This window comes from Mesoplodon bidens (assembly GCF_964165515.1).
Source record: "Mesoplodon bidens genome assembly, chromosome: 2".
Classification (NCBI taxonomy): domain Eukaryota; kingdom Metazoa; phylum Chordata; class Mammalia; order Artiodactyla; family Ziphiidae; genus Mesoplodon; species Mesoplodon bidens.
In genome coordinates this window covers 160,096,289-160,114,473 of record NC_138177.1, presented here as the reverse complement: position 1 = coordinate 160,114,473, position 18,185 = coordinate 160,096,289, and the positions used below count along the sequence as shown (strand labels likewise).

At 41.8% G+C, this 18,185-nt stretch overlaps 1 protein-coding gene across 1 annotated transcript in view; it reads right to left on the bottom strand.

The window, feature by feature from the left end:
* The window catches only part of CSMD2 (CUB and Sushi multiple domains 2), a 675,416-nt gene that overhangs the window by 247,770 nt on the left and 409,461 nt on the right, over positions 1-18,185 (bottom strand). Inside the window, 2 exon segments of the mRNA XM_081223918.1 lie at positions 661-855; positions 4,999-5,325. Coding sequence (XP_081080044.1) covers positions 661-855; positions 4,999-5,325 — 522 coding nt within the window.

Sequence of the window (18,185 nt, the reverse complement as noted above, 5' to 3'; positions counted from 1 at the left end):
ACCATAACAACCCCTGTGCTTGCTTCAAGCTGTGTCTTTTTTCTGGCTGGTCTGCCCCTAGTCTCCTGGAGATTCACTGCAAGGCTATCAAGGCATCATTTAACAGGGACACCAAGGCCAAGCCTGGGAGACGTCCCAGGGAATTGGGGGAAATTAGCACGTGGAGAAGGAAAGCGTGGCAGGCAGCTTGAAAGACGCGCAGACTCACAGCTCTGCCAACACTGCTTCAGGCTGATGGAGCTCCCCTGTGCAGGAGCTGGGAGCAGGGCTCCTAAGGGCTGTGATATCGAGAGCATTCCCAGTTGAAAGAAGAGGTATTTTTGATGCCTGACAGTCTAGAACCAGCGTCTCTCCTGTTTAATCTCTGGTTATAATTCAAATTTCTGTGCACTGTGGTTCTATAAAGCCCCGGCCATTCCGGCGTGAGGGCGAGAGGGTGGTCCCATGTCCTGGGAGAAGAGGACGACTGGGGTTTGGGCCACTCGGTCCCCCTCCTCAGCCTCTCTGGCTGACAGCCCCGGACCCCGGCCATTCTGGCGTGAGGGCGAGAGGGTGGTCCCATGTCCTGGGAGAAGAGGACGACTGGGGTTTGGGCCACTCGGTCCCCCTCCTCAGCCTCTCTGGCTGACAGCCCCGGACCCCGGCCCGGCAGGCACGCACCTTCACACCGCAGCACGGCACTGTTCCAGACCACGCTGCCCTCCTTCAGGATGCAGGTGATGGTCTCTGAACCCTGAGTCCCGAGGAAGCCTTCATCGCAGAGGAAGGAGATGGAGCTTCCCAGCTGGAGGCTGTCACCAAACCGTTTGCCGTTGACTGGAACGCCCGGATCTGGACACTCATTGTGTCGAAAAGCTGTGTGGATACAGGTCAAGGATGGGATTAGACAGAGCTGACGTGCAGATGGACCCCCAGAGAAAATAAGCCTCATTATCCTGGTCAATCCTAGACCTCCCCCGCTTCCCCAAGAGCCTGGCATGCTGGGGGGAGCGCTACATACCCTAGAACCACACTGGGTACAAAGCAGGTGCTTGTTAAACTTCTCCTGAGCACCTAATCCAACTTCATTCTAAAGCACATTTATAGGTCAGGCAGCGGGCTGTTTCTCTTGTTGGCTCATTTACACCAAATAGTGATTCTGTGACGTAGGTATTATTACCCCAGTTTACAAATGAGGAAACTGACGCTCAACATGGTTAAGAAGCAGATCTGTGTTCGCAATGTCAAATCCACTCCATGCGTCCCTACCTTCAGACAGCCATGGGATCATTTATGTTGCAGGAAAACCGGGCTCTAAATCCTGTGACACTAATAGATACCAAGCATCATAAAGTAGGTGCCCTGGAATTAACCCTGTCTGAAGCCATTCCCTTCATTTCCTCGCCCCTTGTCAGGCTGCCTCTCACTCTGCCCAGGCAATTCATAATACCATGGTGCGGGTGTTGGGGGCGGGGGCGCGGTGGGAGGAAAGAGCCAGAACACTTGTGGGTTTAATCAAGCGCTGCCTCTTACTAGTGACATGGTTCTGGGCAACTCATGTAATCTTGCTGAGCCTCTGTTTCCTAACCTATACAATGAGCCATTCTCATGAGATGAGACAGGAATAACATGAAAGTTGATTTGAATTTGCAAGTGGCCAATGCTTGGGAAGCACCTGACGGGTGCTCAGTACCCCTGAAGTCTGTGTTCCCTTCCTTCTTCCTGTTCCCAACCTTCCTCCAACAGGGGTGCCCAGTTCTCACACTGTCCGAGGCCACGCCCTATTTGCATCCCTGCTGTTTTAAGGACGGTGGCTTCCCAGTGGAGCCCAGGCTCCACGGCTGCAAGGGCACGGGCCACTTTAGAGGCCTCTGAGATTCCCTAGTGACCGAAACCCTTGCACAGTCAGAAACAGAAGCAGCCCTGGAGGCTGTTAGATCATCCTGCTGGGAGCAAACCTGGCGATGCTTTTCCTACTGAAGCTGGGCTGAGGGAGCACCTGACACAGAGATGATCTGCATGATCCCAGCTGAGCCCTGACCCCCTTCCCTCTGAAATGCAATCTGAAGTCAGCGCAGACAGCAGTCTCCCAACCTTTCCTCATTAGGAACTTATGACCATGAGCTTGCCCTCACATTTAAAAAAACATGGGGTGGGAAGAAAAGTGGCACTTGGGTCCCAGAGGTCCAGGCGTTTGTCTGTTCAAAACCCTATCAGGGAATTTTGTGACCGCCTGGAGGGGTGGGATAGGGAGGGTGGGAGGGAGGGAGACGCAAGGGGGAAGGGATATGGGAACAGATGTATATGTATGACTGATTCACTTTGTTATAAAGCAGAAACTAACACGCCACTGTGAAGCAATTATACTCCAATGAAGTTGTAAAAAAAAAAAAAAAGCCACTGAATCTGTGGGACTGTCTCAGCAGCGACAGGAGATGCGCACACACACACACACACAAACCCTATCAGTCACACAGACACACAGACACACACATGTGTACACACTGAGCAGGGATATGGAGCTATTTCCAATACCTTGAAGCAAATGCTCTAAGTCAAGGATTTAAATACTGCCCAGTTCTACCCATGCACCTTTTCAATCTGTTTCCTGGCAGGTGAAAGGGGCAGATCTTAGCTTAGGAAGCTTCTGTTGTGGGGTTGGCAGTGATGCCTGCAGGATGCTCCCACAGTAGGTGCTCAGTAAACAGCAGCTACTCTCATCTTTGTCCAAAATACTCACATGGAAGAAGGATTAGGTTTCCTCTAAGGAGCCCTGGAGGTGGAAACGGGATCCCTGAGCCTTGTTAGAGGGACACAGATTTCAGGTCATCATGAGGGGAAGCCCCGAGTGCTCTCTAACTGTGGAGAGAGCTGTCTTGGGGGGGATGCGAGTTCCCTGACGTGGGGCAAATTCCAGCTCTTCCCAGAGGATCGTCAGTTGGGACGTGACTGAGGAGACGCATGTCCTGCGGGGGAGACTACACTAGTTCCCAAACACTTGCCCATGGACTGTGGTTTCACTAGCTACATCAGAATCACCCCAGAAGCCTGTAAAAAATGTAGATCTTAGGGCCTCACTCCTTAGAGATTTTGATTCATCAGGTCTAGGATGGGGCTCAGGTTTTTAAAAGTTATTGCTACCTATCCATCCCACTCTATCTGTATAAATGCACAGAAAATTATCTGTAATGTCTGTAATAGTGTTCACCAAATATTGGCAAGAATCATCTCTGGGTGGGGGGATCTAGGGTGGTAGTCAGCACTTCCTCCGTGACCTGCCCCTGTTTTTTGATTACTGACGTATTGGACGTGTATCACTTTTACAATGGCGGAGGAACCTTCGAGAGGAATGCTGGGTAAGGGCTTGATCAGCAGGTCGGGTTTGCTGCTTTCTGCCTCTTCCTCCTGAGGATTTGGCATTTGCTCCTCTCCTGGAAAGTGGGGACCTACTAGGATATGGTTTTCCTCGGAGACTATGAGTATTTGTTTCTGACCCAGGTCCTCCATCGGTGTATCCACACCTGCTTTGAACCTGTAGAGTCCTCGGCCCTCCCCATCCTGGATAAGTGGGCTTCCCTGGGACAGCTCTCACCCTTCTTTTTCCCACTCCCACCGGAGGAAGAAAGAGCATTTAGCCATTCATGGATCTTTCCATTCAATAAATATTTACTGATCCTCACCATGTACCCGACCCTGAACTGGGCAGAGGGCATAGAAAGATAAGTAATACATACTCCCATCTTTCCAGAGCTCATGACCTCATGGGAAAGTAGGGATGAGGACAGATAAACTAAAAGCCAGTGCTGCAGTGCTAGACTGGGAAGATTAGGGAAGACAGAACTGGGCTCTGCTTCCTCCTGCCCACAGATGACGGGAAGAGGAGTGTCCTGGAGGAGGCATCCCTGGGAAGAGGGATTGTTTCTATCAAGTCCGGCATCTTGAAGAAGGTGTTATGGGAAATATCAGGGAAGGGCTTTAGCTTGGAATCTGGGGTCCCCAATGACCCCTGTTTGGCACTTATTGTCTTCAGCTCCACTAGACCCTGGGGACAGATGGGACAAGGAAGCAAGACCTCTCTGCCAAGGGTGGGAGGGGGGCTGGGCGGAGATCAGTTTTATCAGAAAGTGCCAGAGGGACAAGCACTGCGTGTGTGCTGTGTGCATGGAGCGGAGCTTGAACTGGGGACTTGCATTTCACAAGCAGCCTCTGGGAAACGATCTGGTTAATCTGCTCAGACGGACCCAGCCTCAGCCCGCTCTGAAGATTTGCCATTGGCCAAGTTCACCGGGTCTGTAACTGGCTCTGCCCTGAACAGCACCTCTTGCTACCTTTGCCACTTGCCGTTTCTACTCTCCAAGCTTCTGCCCCGCCCAACCCCCGAGACACAGAAACAACAATCATCACTGCTGAGCTTCAGCTTGCTTCTAGAGAAGGGGCCAAGGGCTAAAACTGGAGGTGACAACTTTGGGACTGTGGCCCTGAGAGGGGCCATGAGGAAATGCCCCAAGAGTTGGCTCTAATGAGTCTCAGAGCCAAACAGAAACACTGCTCTAGACTTCTGTTGCTGATTTGCCTATGGGAATGGGAACTGGCAAAGCAAAGTGTGAGCAGCCCCACGGGGAATACACGAAGTTGGCAGTGAGTAGGCGTCCAAGGACGTGGGGGAGCACATCAGAGAGGCGTCAGTAGCTAGAAGAGGATGGGGAAGGCTTGCTCTCCCTTGGGCCCTTCCTGGTTCTAGCTGGGCCTTCCAGGAGGGGGAGGGTGGGAGGGAGAAATGAGGCCCCAGGTCCTTTCACATTATATGGCACATCCATAGGAAATGAATGCTCAAAAGCGAGTGACGCCACAGAAAAGAACGCTTTCCGCTTTTCCCTTCATGCTGGAGCCCCATGCCTGGCTCTGCAGCCTCGCAAGGCTTTTGGAACTGGTCCACCCACAGCAACACTCCTCTGCTGGAGCCCCCTCCACTGGACATCCCCAGAGGGACGGTCAGCTGAGGACACAGGGTGGACTCACTAGTAAAGGTGATGTTGAAGCCCCTCTTCCCCGTGGAGTGGTCGGTCTGGAACTCAAGACGGGCCACGTGGCCGCTGCTTGTGATGGAGGAGGGGAGTTGGTTTCCAGAGAAGGTGCCCAGGACTGGGGCCTCAGCCGTGGCTCCATCCTTGATGACCAGGAAGTCAAACTGAGGCTCCACATCAATGTCATTGAAGGCCAGGTGGATGCGGCTCTCGGGACGCGCGAGGATAAGCCAGACGCAGTGGAGGTGGTTGCCGTAGTCTTCCGGGTAGTTAGGTGACAGGACGACCCCAGAGGGGCTGGTGAAGTTGAAGAAGCAGGAAACTGCAAGAGAAGAGCCGTGGAGGTCAGTGAGCATCCCTGGTATTGTGCCTGGGCCACTGAGGGCTGGCGGGGGAGCATTTCTTAGTCTAAGAGCAATAGAGAGAAAGGGTGACATGAGGGTTGGGCTAGACTGGCTGGGCTCTGAGCTCTAGGTGGGAGACATGCTGGGTTCCATGCCACACCTGGTGCTGGGAAGGGTCCCTCTGGCAAACCACAGACAAGGTGGAGCTAGTTTACTCCTGGCCCTCTCTCCGTTTCGGTGAGCCCACCCCAGGCAGGGTCTGCATGCTTCTCGGTCCCTTGAGTTGGGGAAAAAACCCACCATTCAAGCTTAAATGTAGTCCCAGTGCCTGGCTCCTTTTAGCTGGTGGTGATCCCCTGGGTGGTAACCAGGGTGGAGATATTCCAAGTCCATTTCTATCTTTTAAACATTTTTAGCGGGGAAATGATAGGTGTGCCCCTGGGGATTCTGCCAGCCTCGAAGCTACAAAACTATGCTAAGGAGGCACTAGGTAGGCACCATCTTTCAGAGCCCAAAGCTTTGGAAGAAACTGGGGGAGAGAGGTGACGGCGCCTTATCTTGAGGCCCTGCACGCATTCCAAGGATCGACTCTTCTGAAAATCTTTATTTTAAACCCTTTCCATGCCAGTAACTAACAGACCCTGGAACAAGGCTGAGGCAAAGCAAAGTGCTATAAATGGAAAAACAAACAAACAAACACTAAACCACAATTAAAAAGAAAAATAACAGAATGAAAAAAAATTGCAACAAATATGCCAAAGGACAGCTATCAATATTGAATTAGAGCTTTTATAATTGTGTAAGAACATCACCAAGATGACCAAACAGTATGCTCAGAGGATTCATATGAGAGAAAATAGGATTAATATGAAAACACAGTCCATTTCACTAGAAAAAGAATAAAAATAAACAACCCATACTGTTGAGGCTTCATGAAAACTCATATGTATTTATTGCCAGTTGCACAGTAAAGTTGATATAACCCTTTTGGAAGGGAGTGTATGCATTCTTATCAGCAGCCACAACACTATACAAATATTCAGACTCAGTAATCTCTAGGAATTAATTCAAAAGAAAAAGAGCCACATGGACAAAGATGTTTACAGTGACGTAATTTTATTACAGAGGAAAAAATGTGAACAGCCTACATGTCAGCCCAATAATGCGAGGTAAATTATAGCCTTTAATGTGGTGCAGTTTGAACACAGTCATTAAAGTGATAAATATGACCCTGTAGAAAGAAGAATGTTAAACATTTTAAAGTAAAACAGTACATCATAAAATTATATGCATGATTTGGATTATAGCTATTAAATATTTGCTTATATATGGGTAAAGACTGGACATGAGCCTCCAAATAAAAATTGTATTAGAGTAAAAGTTTTGGGGGTGATGTTTTTCAAAATGAAAGCAATATTTAATTTTTCTGACTGCAAAAATGATACAGGCTTATTGAAACATTTTTTAATATATAAAAGTGTAAAGAAGGTAGAAACGAATATGGACAAACATTTAAGTGCCTTTACAACATTTACAGTGATGTTTGGTGTTAATTATATTGAAATTAAAGTAAGTATAATGTTTGACTTAATTATAATGAAGCTAAGGTGAAAAATAATAATAAAATCATGTTTGCAAAAGAAAAAAATAAAAACACAAAACAAAGGGATTGGTGATTCCTTCGGCTGAGTGTCTCTTTCCTCTGCCTGACTCTACCCACCTTCCCCTTTTCTGCATTAAGTATTACTTTTTCAACCTGCTACTCAAAGCCCACCCATCAAATTCAGCAAAGTGAACCTGGTCCCAAGGACACAATCAGTCTCATCCCTATAATCTCTGCATTTCATAAGTATTGAAAATTTGAGTCAAGGGGAGAGAAGGACATGAAAAAGCTTTTAGGCAACACAAGGTATAGTTAATAGTAATTACCATTGTATATTATTGGGCGTTTACTAAGTACAGGCACTGTTCTAAGCACTTTCATCAATTACTCAATTTAATTGTCACAAAAACGGCATGAGTTAGGTACTGTTATTAACCCCATTTAAAAATGAAGACACTGCGGCACACAGAGATTAAGTAGCTTGCCAGGGCTGCGCGGCCAGTAGATGTTAGCAGCAAGTTCAAATCCACGCAAATCCGTGCAAATTCAAATCCACCTGACTCCACGGGCCAAGCCCTTAGCCACCCAGCAACACCGTGTCCCAGTATGAGAACAGTACAGCTCACTAAGTCTAATAGTGGAGTCCTTGGGGGTGTTCTTAGAATCTGTTAAAGATTCATCTGTTAACCCCAAGCATTATAACAGCCCTGAACTGGAGGTTCTAGGCTGGACACAGATGCCCCCACACAGCTATCCCATCTATGGCTTTGTGGTAGTCCAGCTGGGAGCATAATACAAATAATGAGGAATCTGAAACCAACTAAGACCACTACCTTGAAGACAGAAGGGGAAAAACCACATGGCCTGTCTACCAGCAGAACAACACCAAGGCGGACCAAAGACAAAGAAAAGCTCTACGATTTCAAAGGCACTGAAAGCATGAGAACAAACGGATTTGCTGCAGAGAATTTAATTAACATCACCTGAGTCCCCACCCCGACTCCATCACTCTGTCACATTTTTTTCTTTATACGCTTTATGCAGAGCTGCCATGTTGTAAAGCTCCAGGGGCACCATTTTGAGCAGCTATACATGGCAGATCTACCTATCACTCTTTAAAATTACCTTGTTCACTGGCTTGTTTATGGTCTGTCCCTCCCTCTCCCCAGCACACACACATGTACTCCATGAGGGCAGAAATCTTGTCTGTTTGATTTCTCTGAATCCCTATAGCTCCCACAGTGCCTGGTACATTGTTGGTGCTCAATGAATATTTGCTGATTGAATCAATGAGCATTTAATGGTTGATACCATCCGAAGAGATGGTGACATGGATACGCGTGCCTCACATCCCCATCCCGTTCCAAGCCCCAACCAAAAGAACTGACCAAAGTCTGTAAGAATAGGTGGATACCTGTGTTAGCTCTGGAAACATGGAAAAGATACTGTGCTGTGATCCTCAATGTATGTCTCTTAGACACAGTACAGATCTGTCCCTAAATAATTTAGAGTAGAAAAGAGTATGACCCAGCCAAATTGTTAAAGAGCAAAGACAACAGAAACTGCTTCCAGTATCAAAGACCTCAAAAAGTATATTATCCACACAACACTAAAGAAATACTTGAAGATGTTATCAACCCAACCAAGAGATGAATCAAAATGCAGAACTCAAGTATGAGAAAGTTATGCTTAATAAAAAATGAAAAAAGATTGGTGATAAGCAAATAAACAATATAGTAAAGAATTAAATAATTGCTATAAACATAGTTAGAAAACAGATTGCAAGTGTAACAAATATTTGTTGGAAGAGAAGATAAAAGATATCACTCCTGCCTAAATCCCGGGGTAAAATATTTCAGATTATTCTGATGTAAAGTATAAAGTTGAAGCAAGGAGATATGCTAATTTCCTCATTTTGTAAGAAACTCTGTTATATAGTTTCTGTGGTTAATTAGAGAAATATAGGTTAGAGTGTGTCTTTAAAGATGTTAAGTGTAATTAGTAGTAGACTATAAAGTAGCTTATCTTCAAAATTACCAAAGGGAAAAAAGCAAAGCAGTCAATTTAGAAAAAAAAAATGGAATTCAAAGGAAACAACAAGGAATCATAAAGAGGGGAAATGTAAAGTAAGATGCTAAAAAAGGGGGAAAAAGACAAAACTTCATTTATGATAGTAAATGTATACAGGTTTATCTGTCTTAGAAAAATATAACCCTCATTTTGGGAAAAGACACACAACTTAAAGTGACTCAGAATAGTCAAGAATAAGGAAATGGGCCAAGATAGCTCAGACTTCAGATTAGAAGAGTGTTACAATTTACCAATGCCCAGGCCCCAAAGATTCCTGTTTATTTGGTGGAGTACACCCAGGGCATCAGAGGTTCTAAAAGCTTCCGGGTGATCTTAGTGTGCAGCCAGGGTTTGAGAACTACTGGTGAAGGCAAATGCAAACCACAAAAAAAGGAGTTTTAATACTAATACCAGACCCTTGGATGTTATAATATCACACCAGACTCTTGATGATTCTTTTTTTTTAGTACAAGAGTCCTCTGGACTGCTACCAAGAGACATTTCCTCTTGCACCTGGAAAGAGATGGAGCTGATAAACTGACACTAATAGAACAGAAATGTGGCCCTGTAAAGCTCAGTTTTCTAGCCCAAGGTATAATTCAGACTTGTTAAAATGAGGGCAGGAAAAGGGAGTGTGCATTGTCCAACAAAGGTCTAATCTCTCTTACTCTGGAAAATTAGGTTTATATATTACAGTAGAATGTTTCTGTTGGAGAATAGAATTTGCTTCTCAGTGTCCCAAATGAGGATAACAAAACGTATTGTGATTGGATCTCATCACTATCAATCACCCAGGTAAAAGAGAAACATGAGGCACCCTCTCCCTTTGGAAGCACATTGTGCTCATGGATCTTGACCTTGGATAAGCCTTTAAATGGTTCAGACTTTTGAAAAATAATAAAGATGGAAACCTCAATACCAAATGGATGTATCATTACTGTGTATAATATTTGATTATTATTCAATAGGACCTTGAGTAAGAAATAAAAGTTTTGTTGAAAAACCCTCTTTTACTACCTTTTCCTTAGGTGTTGTCACTGCTAGTTTCAGTGCCTTCAAAATGATAATTCAGGTACTAGGGACCCAATGAGACAAAACAAAATCTCAAATCCAAAGATGACATTTAAAAAATGGATGATGTGCACATTCCAAAATGAAGATATGACAGTTATGATACATTTTGCCCCAAAGAACTGAAACAGACAAAATAAACTAATTTTAGCACAGTGGTTAAGAATTCGCCTGCCAATGCAGGGGACATGGGTTTGAGCCCTGGTCCGGGAAGATCCCACATGCCGTGGAGCAACTAAGCCCATGCACCACAACTACTAAGCTTGTGCTCTAGAGCCCATGAGCCACAACTACTGAAGCCCGTGCATCTAGAGCCCGTGCTCCACAACAAGAGAAGCCACCAAAATGAGAAGTCCGTGCACTGCAACGAAGAGTAGCCCCAGCTCGCCGCAACTAGAGAAAGCCCACATGCAACAACAAAGACCCAATGCAGCCAAAAATAAATACACTTTAAAAAACCCCAAAAAACATAAGAGTTGGAGAAAAATATACTAATCTGAAGTCAAAAGTAAATAAAGTGGATCTGTAAAATACTGTGAGTGTGTACATGTTATATGAAACTCTGTAACCTTCAAACAAGGAACACCACCTTCTTCACAAGTGCCCTTGGAATATTACAGAAATGGACCCTCTATTGGGCTACAACGAATTCTCCATAAACTCCTCCACAAAGCAAAAACTGTTGAGACACATCTTCTATTCACAGTGCAAATAAACTACAAATCAATAATAAAAGAATGACTACGAACCTCAGCCTGTGAAAAGGAGACCCCAAACACAGTAAGTTAAACAAAATGAGAAGACAGAGAACTATGCAGCAGATGAAGGAGCAAGGTAAAAACCCACCAGATCAAACAAATGAAGAGGAAATAGCCAGTCTACCTGAAAAAGATTTCAGAGTAACGATAGTAAAGATGATCCAAAATCTTGGAAAGAGAATGGAGAAAATACAAGAAATGTTTAACAAGGACCTAGAAGAACTAAAGAGCAAACAAACAATGATGAACAACACAATAAATGAAATTAAAAATTCTCTAGAAGGAATCAATAGCAGAATAACTGAGGCAGAAGAACGGATAAATGACCTGGAAGATAAAATTGTGGAAATAGCTACCACAGAGCACAATAAAGAAAAAAGAATGAAAAGAATTGAGGACAGTCTCAGAGATCTCTGGGACAACATTAAATGCACCAACATTCAAATTATAGTGAACGCAGAAGAAGAAGAGAAAAAAAAAAGGGACTGAGAAAACATTTGAAGAGATTATAGTAGAAAACTTCCCTAACATGGGAAAGGAAATAGACAATCAAGTCCAGGAAGTGCAGAGAGTCCCATTCACGATAAATCCAAGGAGAAACATGCCAAGACATATTAATCAAACTATCAAAAATTAAATACAAAGAAAAAATATTAAAAGCAGTAAAGGAAAAGAAACAAATAACATACAAGGGAATCCCCATAAGGTTAACAGTTGACCTTTCAGCAGAAACTCTGCAAGCCAGAAGGGAGTGGCAGGCATATTTAAAGTGACGAAAGGGAAAAAACTACAACCAAGATTACTCTAGCCAGCAAGGATCTCATTCAGATTTGACAGAGAAATTAAAACCTTTACAGACAAGCAAAAGCTAAGAAAATTCAGCACTACAAAACCAGCTTTACAACAAATGCTAAAGGAACTTCCCCAGGCAGGAAACACAAGAGAAGGAAAAGACCTACAATAACAAACCCAAAACAATTAAGAAAATGGTAATAGGAACATACATATCGATAATTATCTTAAATGTAAATGGATTAAATGCTCCCACCAAAAGACATAGACTAGCTGAATGGATACAAAAGCAAGACCTGTATATATGCTGTCTATAAGAGACCCACTTCAGACCTAGGGACACATACAGACTGAAAATGAGGGGATGGAGAAAGATATTCCATACAAATGGAAATCAAAAGAAAGCTTGAGTAACAATTCTCATATCAGAGAAAATAGACTTTAAAATAAAGACTATTACAAGAGACAAAGGACACTACATAATGATCAAGGGATCAATCAAAGAAGAAAATATAGCAATTGTAAATATTTATGTCCCCAACACAGGAGTACCTCAATACATAAGGCAAATGCTAACAGCCATAAAAGGGGAAATCAACAGTAACACAATCATAGTAGGGGACTTGAACAGCCCACTTTCACCAATGGACAGATCAACCAAAATGAAAATAAATAAGGAAACACAAGCTTTAAATGACACATTAAACAAGATGGACTTAATTGATATTTATAGGACATTCCATCCAAAAACAACAGAATACAATTTTTTCTCAAGTGCTCATGGAACATTCTCCAGGATAGATCAAATCTTGAGTCACAAGCCAAGCCTTGGTAAATTTAAGAAAATTGAAATCATAGCAAGTATCTTTTCTGAACACATGCTATGAGACTAGATATCAATTACAGGAAAAAAATTGTAAGAAATACAAACACATGGAGGCTAAAGAATACACTACTAAATAACCAAGAGATCACTGAAGAAATCAAAGAGAAATTTAAAAAATACCTAGAAACAAATGACAATGAAAACACGACGATCCAAAACCTATGGGGTGCAGCAAAAGCAGTTCCAAGAGGGAAGTTTATAGCAATACAATCCTACCTCAAGAAAAAAGAAACATCTCACATAAACAACCTAACCTTACACCTAAAGCAATTAGAGAAAGAACAAAAAACCCCCAAAGTTAGCAGAAGAAAAGAAATCATAGAGATCAGATCAGAAATAAATCAAAAAGAAATGAAGGAAAAAATAGCAAAGATCAAAAACTAAAAGCTGGTTCTTTGAGAAGATAAACAAACTTAATAAACCATTAGCCAGACTCATCAAGAAAAAGCGGGAGAGGATTCAAATGCATAAAATTAGAAGTGAAAACGGAGAAGTAACAAATGACACTGCAGAAATACGAAGGATCGTTAGAGATTACTACAAGCAACTCTATGCCAATAAAATGGACAACCTGGAAGAAATGGACAAATTCTTAGAAAAGCACAACATCCCGAGACTGAACCAGGAAGAAATAGAAAATATGAACAGACAAATCACAAGCACTGAAATTGAAACTGTGATTAAAAATCATCCAACAAACAAACGCCCAGGACCAGATGGCTTCACAGATGAACTCTATCAAACATTTAGAGAAGAGCTAACACCTATCCTTCTCAAACTCTTCCAAAATACAACAGAGGGAGGAACACTGCCAAACTCATTCTACGAGGCCACCATCACCCTGATACAAAAACCAGACAAAGATGTCACAAAAAAAGAAAACTACAGACCAATATCACTGATGAACATAGATGCAAAAATCCTCAACAAAATACTAGCAAACAGAATCCAACAGCACATTAAATGGATCATACACCATGATCAAGTGGGATTTATCACAGGAATGCAAGGATTCTTCAATATATGCAAATCAATCAATGTGATACACCATACTAACAAACTGAAGGGGAAAAACCAAATGATAATCTCAATAGATGAAGAAAAAGCTTTCAACAAAATTGAACACCCATTTATGATAAAAACTCTCAAGAAAGTAGGCATACAGGGAACTTACCTCAACATAATAAAGGCCATATATGACAAACCCACAGCCAACATCGTTCTCAGTGGTGAAAAACTGAAAGCATTTCCACTAAGATCAGGAACAAGACAAGGTTGCCCACTCTCACCACTATTATTCAACATAGTTTTGGAAGTTCTAGCCACAGCAATCAGAGAGGAAAAAGAAATAAAAGGAATCCAAATCAGAAAAGAAGAAGTAAAATTGTCAGTGTTTGCAGATGACATGATACTCTACATAGAGAATCCTAAAGAGGCTACCAGAAAACTACTAGAGCCAATCAATGAATTTGGTAAAGTAGCAGGATACAAAATTAATGCACAGAAATCTCTTGAATTCCTATACACTAATGATGAAAAATCTGAAAGTGAAATTAAGGAAACACCCCATTTACCATTGCAACAAAAAGAATAAAATACCCAGGAGTAAACCTACCTAAGACTTGTTAGTACAGGTCTTTTGTCCTATATGCAGAAAACTATAATGCACTGATGAAAGAAATTGAAGATGATACAAACAGATGGAGAGATATACCATGTTCTTGGATAGGAAGAATCAACATTGTGAAAATGACTCTACTACCCAAAGCAATCTACAGATTCAAAGCAATTCCTATCAAACTACCACTGGCATTTTTCACAGAAAACTAGAACAAAAAAATTCACAATTTGTATGGAAACACAAAAGACCCCGAATAGCCAAAGCAATCTTGAGAGAGAAAAATGGAGCTGGAGGAATCAGTCTCCCTGACTTCAGACTATACTACAAACTACAGTAATCAAGACAATATGGTAGTGGCACAAAAACAGAAGTATAGAGCAATGGAACAGGATAGAAAGCCCAGAGATAAACCCACGCACATATGGTCACCTTATGTTTGATAAAGGAGGCAAGAATATACAGCGGAGAAAAAACAGCCTCTCCAATAAGTGGTGCTGGGAAAACTGGACAGCTACATGTAAAAGAATGAAATTAGGAAAACTCCCTAACAAACACCATACACAAAAATAAACTCGGGCTTCCCTGGTGGTGCAGTGGTTGAGAATCTGCCTGCCAATGCAGGGGACATGGGTTCGAGCCCTGGTCTGGGAAGATCCCACATGCCGTGGAGCAGGTGGGCCCGTGAGCCACAACTGCTGAGCCTGCACGTCTGGAGCCTGTGCTCCGCAACAAGAGAGGCCGCGACAGTGACAGGCCTGTGCACCGCAATGAAGAGTGGTCCCCACTTGCCACAACTAGAGAAAGCCCTCGCACAGAAACGAAGACCCAACACAGCTAAAAATAAATTAATTAAAAAAAAAAACTCAAAATGGATTAAAGACCTAAATGTAAGTTTAGACACTATAAAACTCTTAGGGGAAAACATAGGCAGAACACTCTATGACATAAATCACAGCAAGATCCTTTTTGATCCACCTCCTAGAGAAATGGAAATAAAAACAAAAATAAACAAATGGGACCTAATGAAACTTAAAAGCTTTTGCACAGCAAAGGAAACCATAAACAAGACGAAAAGACAACCCTCAGAACGGGAGAAAATATTTGCAAATGAAGCAACTGACAAAGGATTAGTCTCCAAAATATACAAGCAGTTCATGCAGCTCAGTAAGAAAATAAGAAACAATCGAATCCAAAAATGGGCAGAAGACTAGATAGACATTTTTCCAAAGAAGATATACAAATTGCCAACAAACACATGAAAGGATGCTCAACATCACTAATCATTAGAGAAATGCAAATCAGAACTACAATGAGGTATCACCTCATACCAGTCAGAATGGCCATCATCAAAAAATCGACAAACAATAAATGCTGGAGAGGGTGTGGAGAAACGGGAACCCTCTTGTACTATTGGTGGGAATGTAAGTTAATACAGTCACTATGGAGAACAGTATGGAGGTTCCTTAAAAAACTAAAAATAGAACTACCATATGCCCCAGCAATCCTACTACTGGGCATATACCCTGAGAAAAACATAATTCAAAAAGAGACATGTACCACAATGTTCACTGCAGCACTATTTACAATGGCCAGGACATGGAAGCAACCTAAGTGTCCATCGACAGATGAATGGGTAAAGAAGATGTGGCACATATATACAATGGAATATTACTCAGCCATAAAAAGCAATGAAATTGAGTTATTTGTAGTGAGGTGGATGGACCTAGATTCTGTCATACAGAGTGAAGTAAGTCAGAAAGAAGAAAACAAATACCATATGCTAACACACATATGTGGAATCTAAAAAAAAATTGGTTCTGATGAATGTAGGGGCAGGACAGGAATAAAGATGCAGATGTAGAGAATGTACCTGAGGACACAGGGACAGGAAATGGCAAGCTGGGACGAAGTGAGAGAGGAGCATTGACATATATACACTACCAAATGTAAAATAGATAGCTAGTGGGAAGCAGCTGCACAGCACAGGGAGATCAGCTTGGAGCTTTGTGACCACCTAGAGGGGCGGGATAGGGTGGGTGGGAGGGAGGTGCAAGAGGGAGGGGATATGGGGATATATGTATACATACAGCTGATTCACTTTGTTATACAGCAGAAACTAACACAACATTGTAAAGCGATTTTACTCCAATAAAGATGTTACAAAAATAATAAAAGAATGAAGAAAACCCCTAATCACCCAAAAAGTTATAAAACCCTTTCCTAAATAAGTTCTTGAGTTCAAAGAGGAAAGAAAGGCTGTCAGTACAGACTACTTATAATAATGCTGATGTTGATGATAGTAGGCCAAAGCTATATTTGAGGGAAAATTAATAGCCTTATTCATTATTAAATAAAAAAGAAATAAGTGAAATGAGCATTTATACTAAGAAAGTGACAAAGAGAATAACTCAAGAAAATTAAGGAGAAAAGGGAGAATAAACTTAATAAAGATAAAAGCAGAAAAAAGTTAACTGAAGAGACCAGCAAAAGAGAAACTTCTTATTGGTCTACTCAGGAAGTAAAGAGGGAAGATATATACATAGAGACAGGATAATAAAATTAAGGAGATAAGCCAATTATAAAAGAATAGTATGTATAACATACTAATAAAATTGAAATATTCACAAAATGGAGAATTTCCCAGGAAATTTTAAATTACAAAAATTGTGTGAAGAGAAAAACCCGAGGAGACTGGAAAACATCTAGGGAATAGGTATTTTTAGGGCCAGAGCTTTTACATTTTAAGCAAGCTATAGTAGCTATGCTATTTAATTAGTCTTGATACAAATATTCCCATAAGATAGTATGTATGATACACATATTCATGCTCATCTACTCACACATCAATACACCCACAGTGTAAAAAAATCTTATTTGTAAAGTGCTACCAAATCAAATTCAGCCCTAAAACAATAAGCAAACATGACCTATATAATAAAATCAACAAAACTTTATTGATAGGCAGAAAATTGAAAAATGAGAGACAAAGCTTTTTCTTGGATGATGAGTTCATATTGTTAAGATAACAATTATCTTCAAATCACTGTATAAATTTAACGTAATTCAAGGCAAAATTTAATGTAATTCCAGACAAGGCCCACACTGAGTTTCTTTTTCTGGAGCTTAAAACAACTATAAGATCAATCTGTTGAGAGAGACAAGGAAAAACAGCATATGAGGTGCTAGCTGGCATTGCAAGATGTCATATATCTTAACCCATCAACCCTCACAGCAGCCCTCTGAGGTGGATACTATTATTATCCCCATTTTACAGATGCAGATGCATCTGGGTGTTCAAGTAACGTGCCCACAGTCACAAGGCATGTAAGTGATGGGGCTGGGATGTGAACCCAGTCAAGCTGGTTCCAAAGCCCAAGCTCTCAACCACAATACTGATTTTCTCTAGTGGCAGGGAGGCTTATCAACTCAGATATTAAAACATATTATAAAGCTGCAATAATAAAATCTGTAATGTATCAACTTCAAAGGAGACATCAATGGAACCAAAAAAGAAAGTTCACAAAAGGATACAGACATCCAAAAATGTAGTATATGATGAAGGGGGCTTTTTAAATTCGCAGGGTAAAGGTTGATTGATCAATAAGGGATGCTTGGACAAATGGCTACCATTTGGATCTGGAATGGAGAAATTCGGTCCACATTTCACTCAATATACCATAGAAGTACTAGAAGAAAATATAAGGAATATTTGTATAATCTCAGAGGTGGGGAAGGACTTAGCATTATACTAACGTTAGAATCATAAAGGAAACAATATTTTAAGTTACAGAAATGAAAAACTTTTGGAGTTCAAATATCACCATAAAAGGTAAATAGTAAGGACCAAATGAGATATTTGCAAGATATTACAATTAAACATTTACTATGTTTAACATATGAAGAACTACAATTCCACAAAAAGAAAAACACTCAAAATAGAAGTATGGGCTAAGGTAATTAAGAGGCAACTAACAAGTGAATAAAGTTGGTCAATAAAGATTGGGGAAATGTACAATATTATAAGAAAACAAAAACTT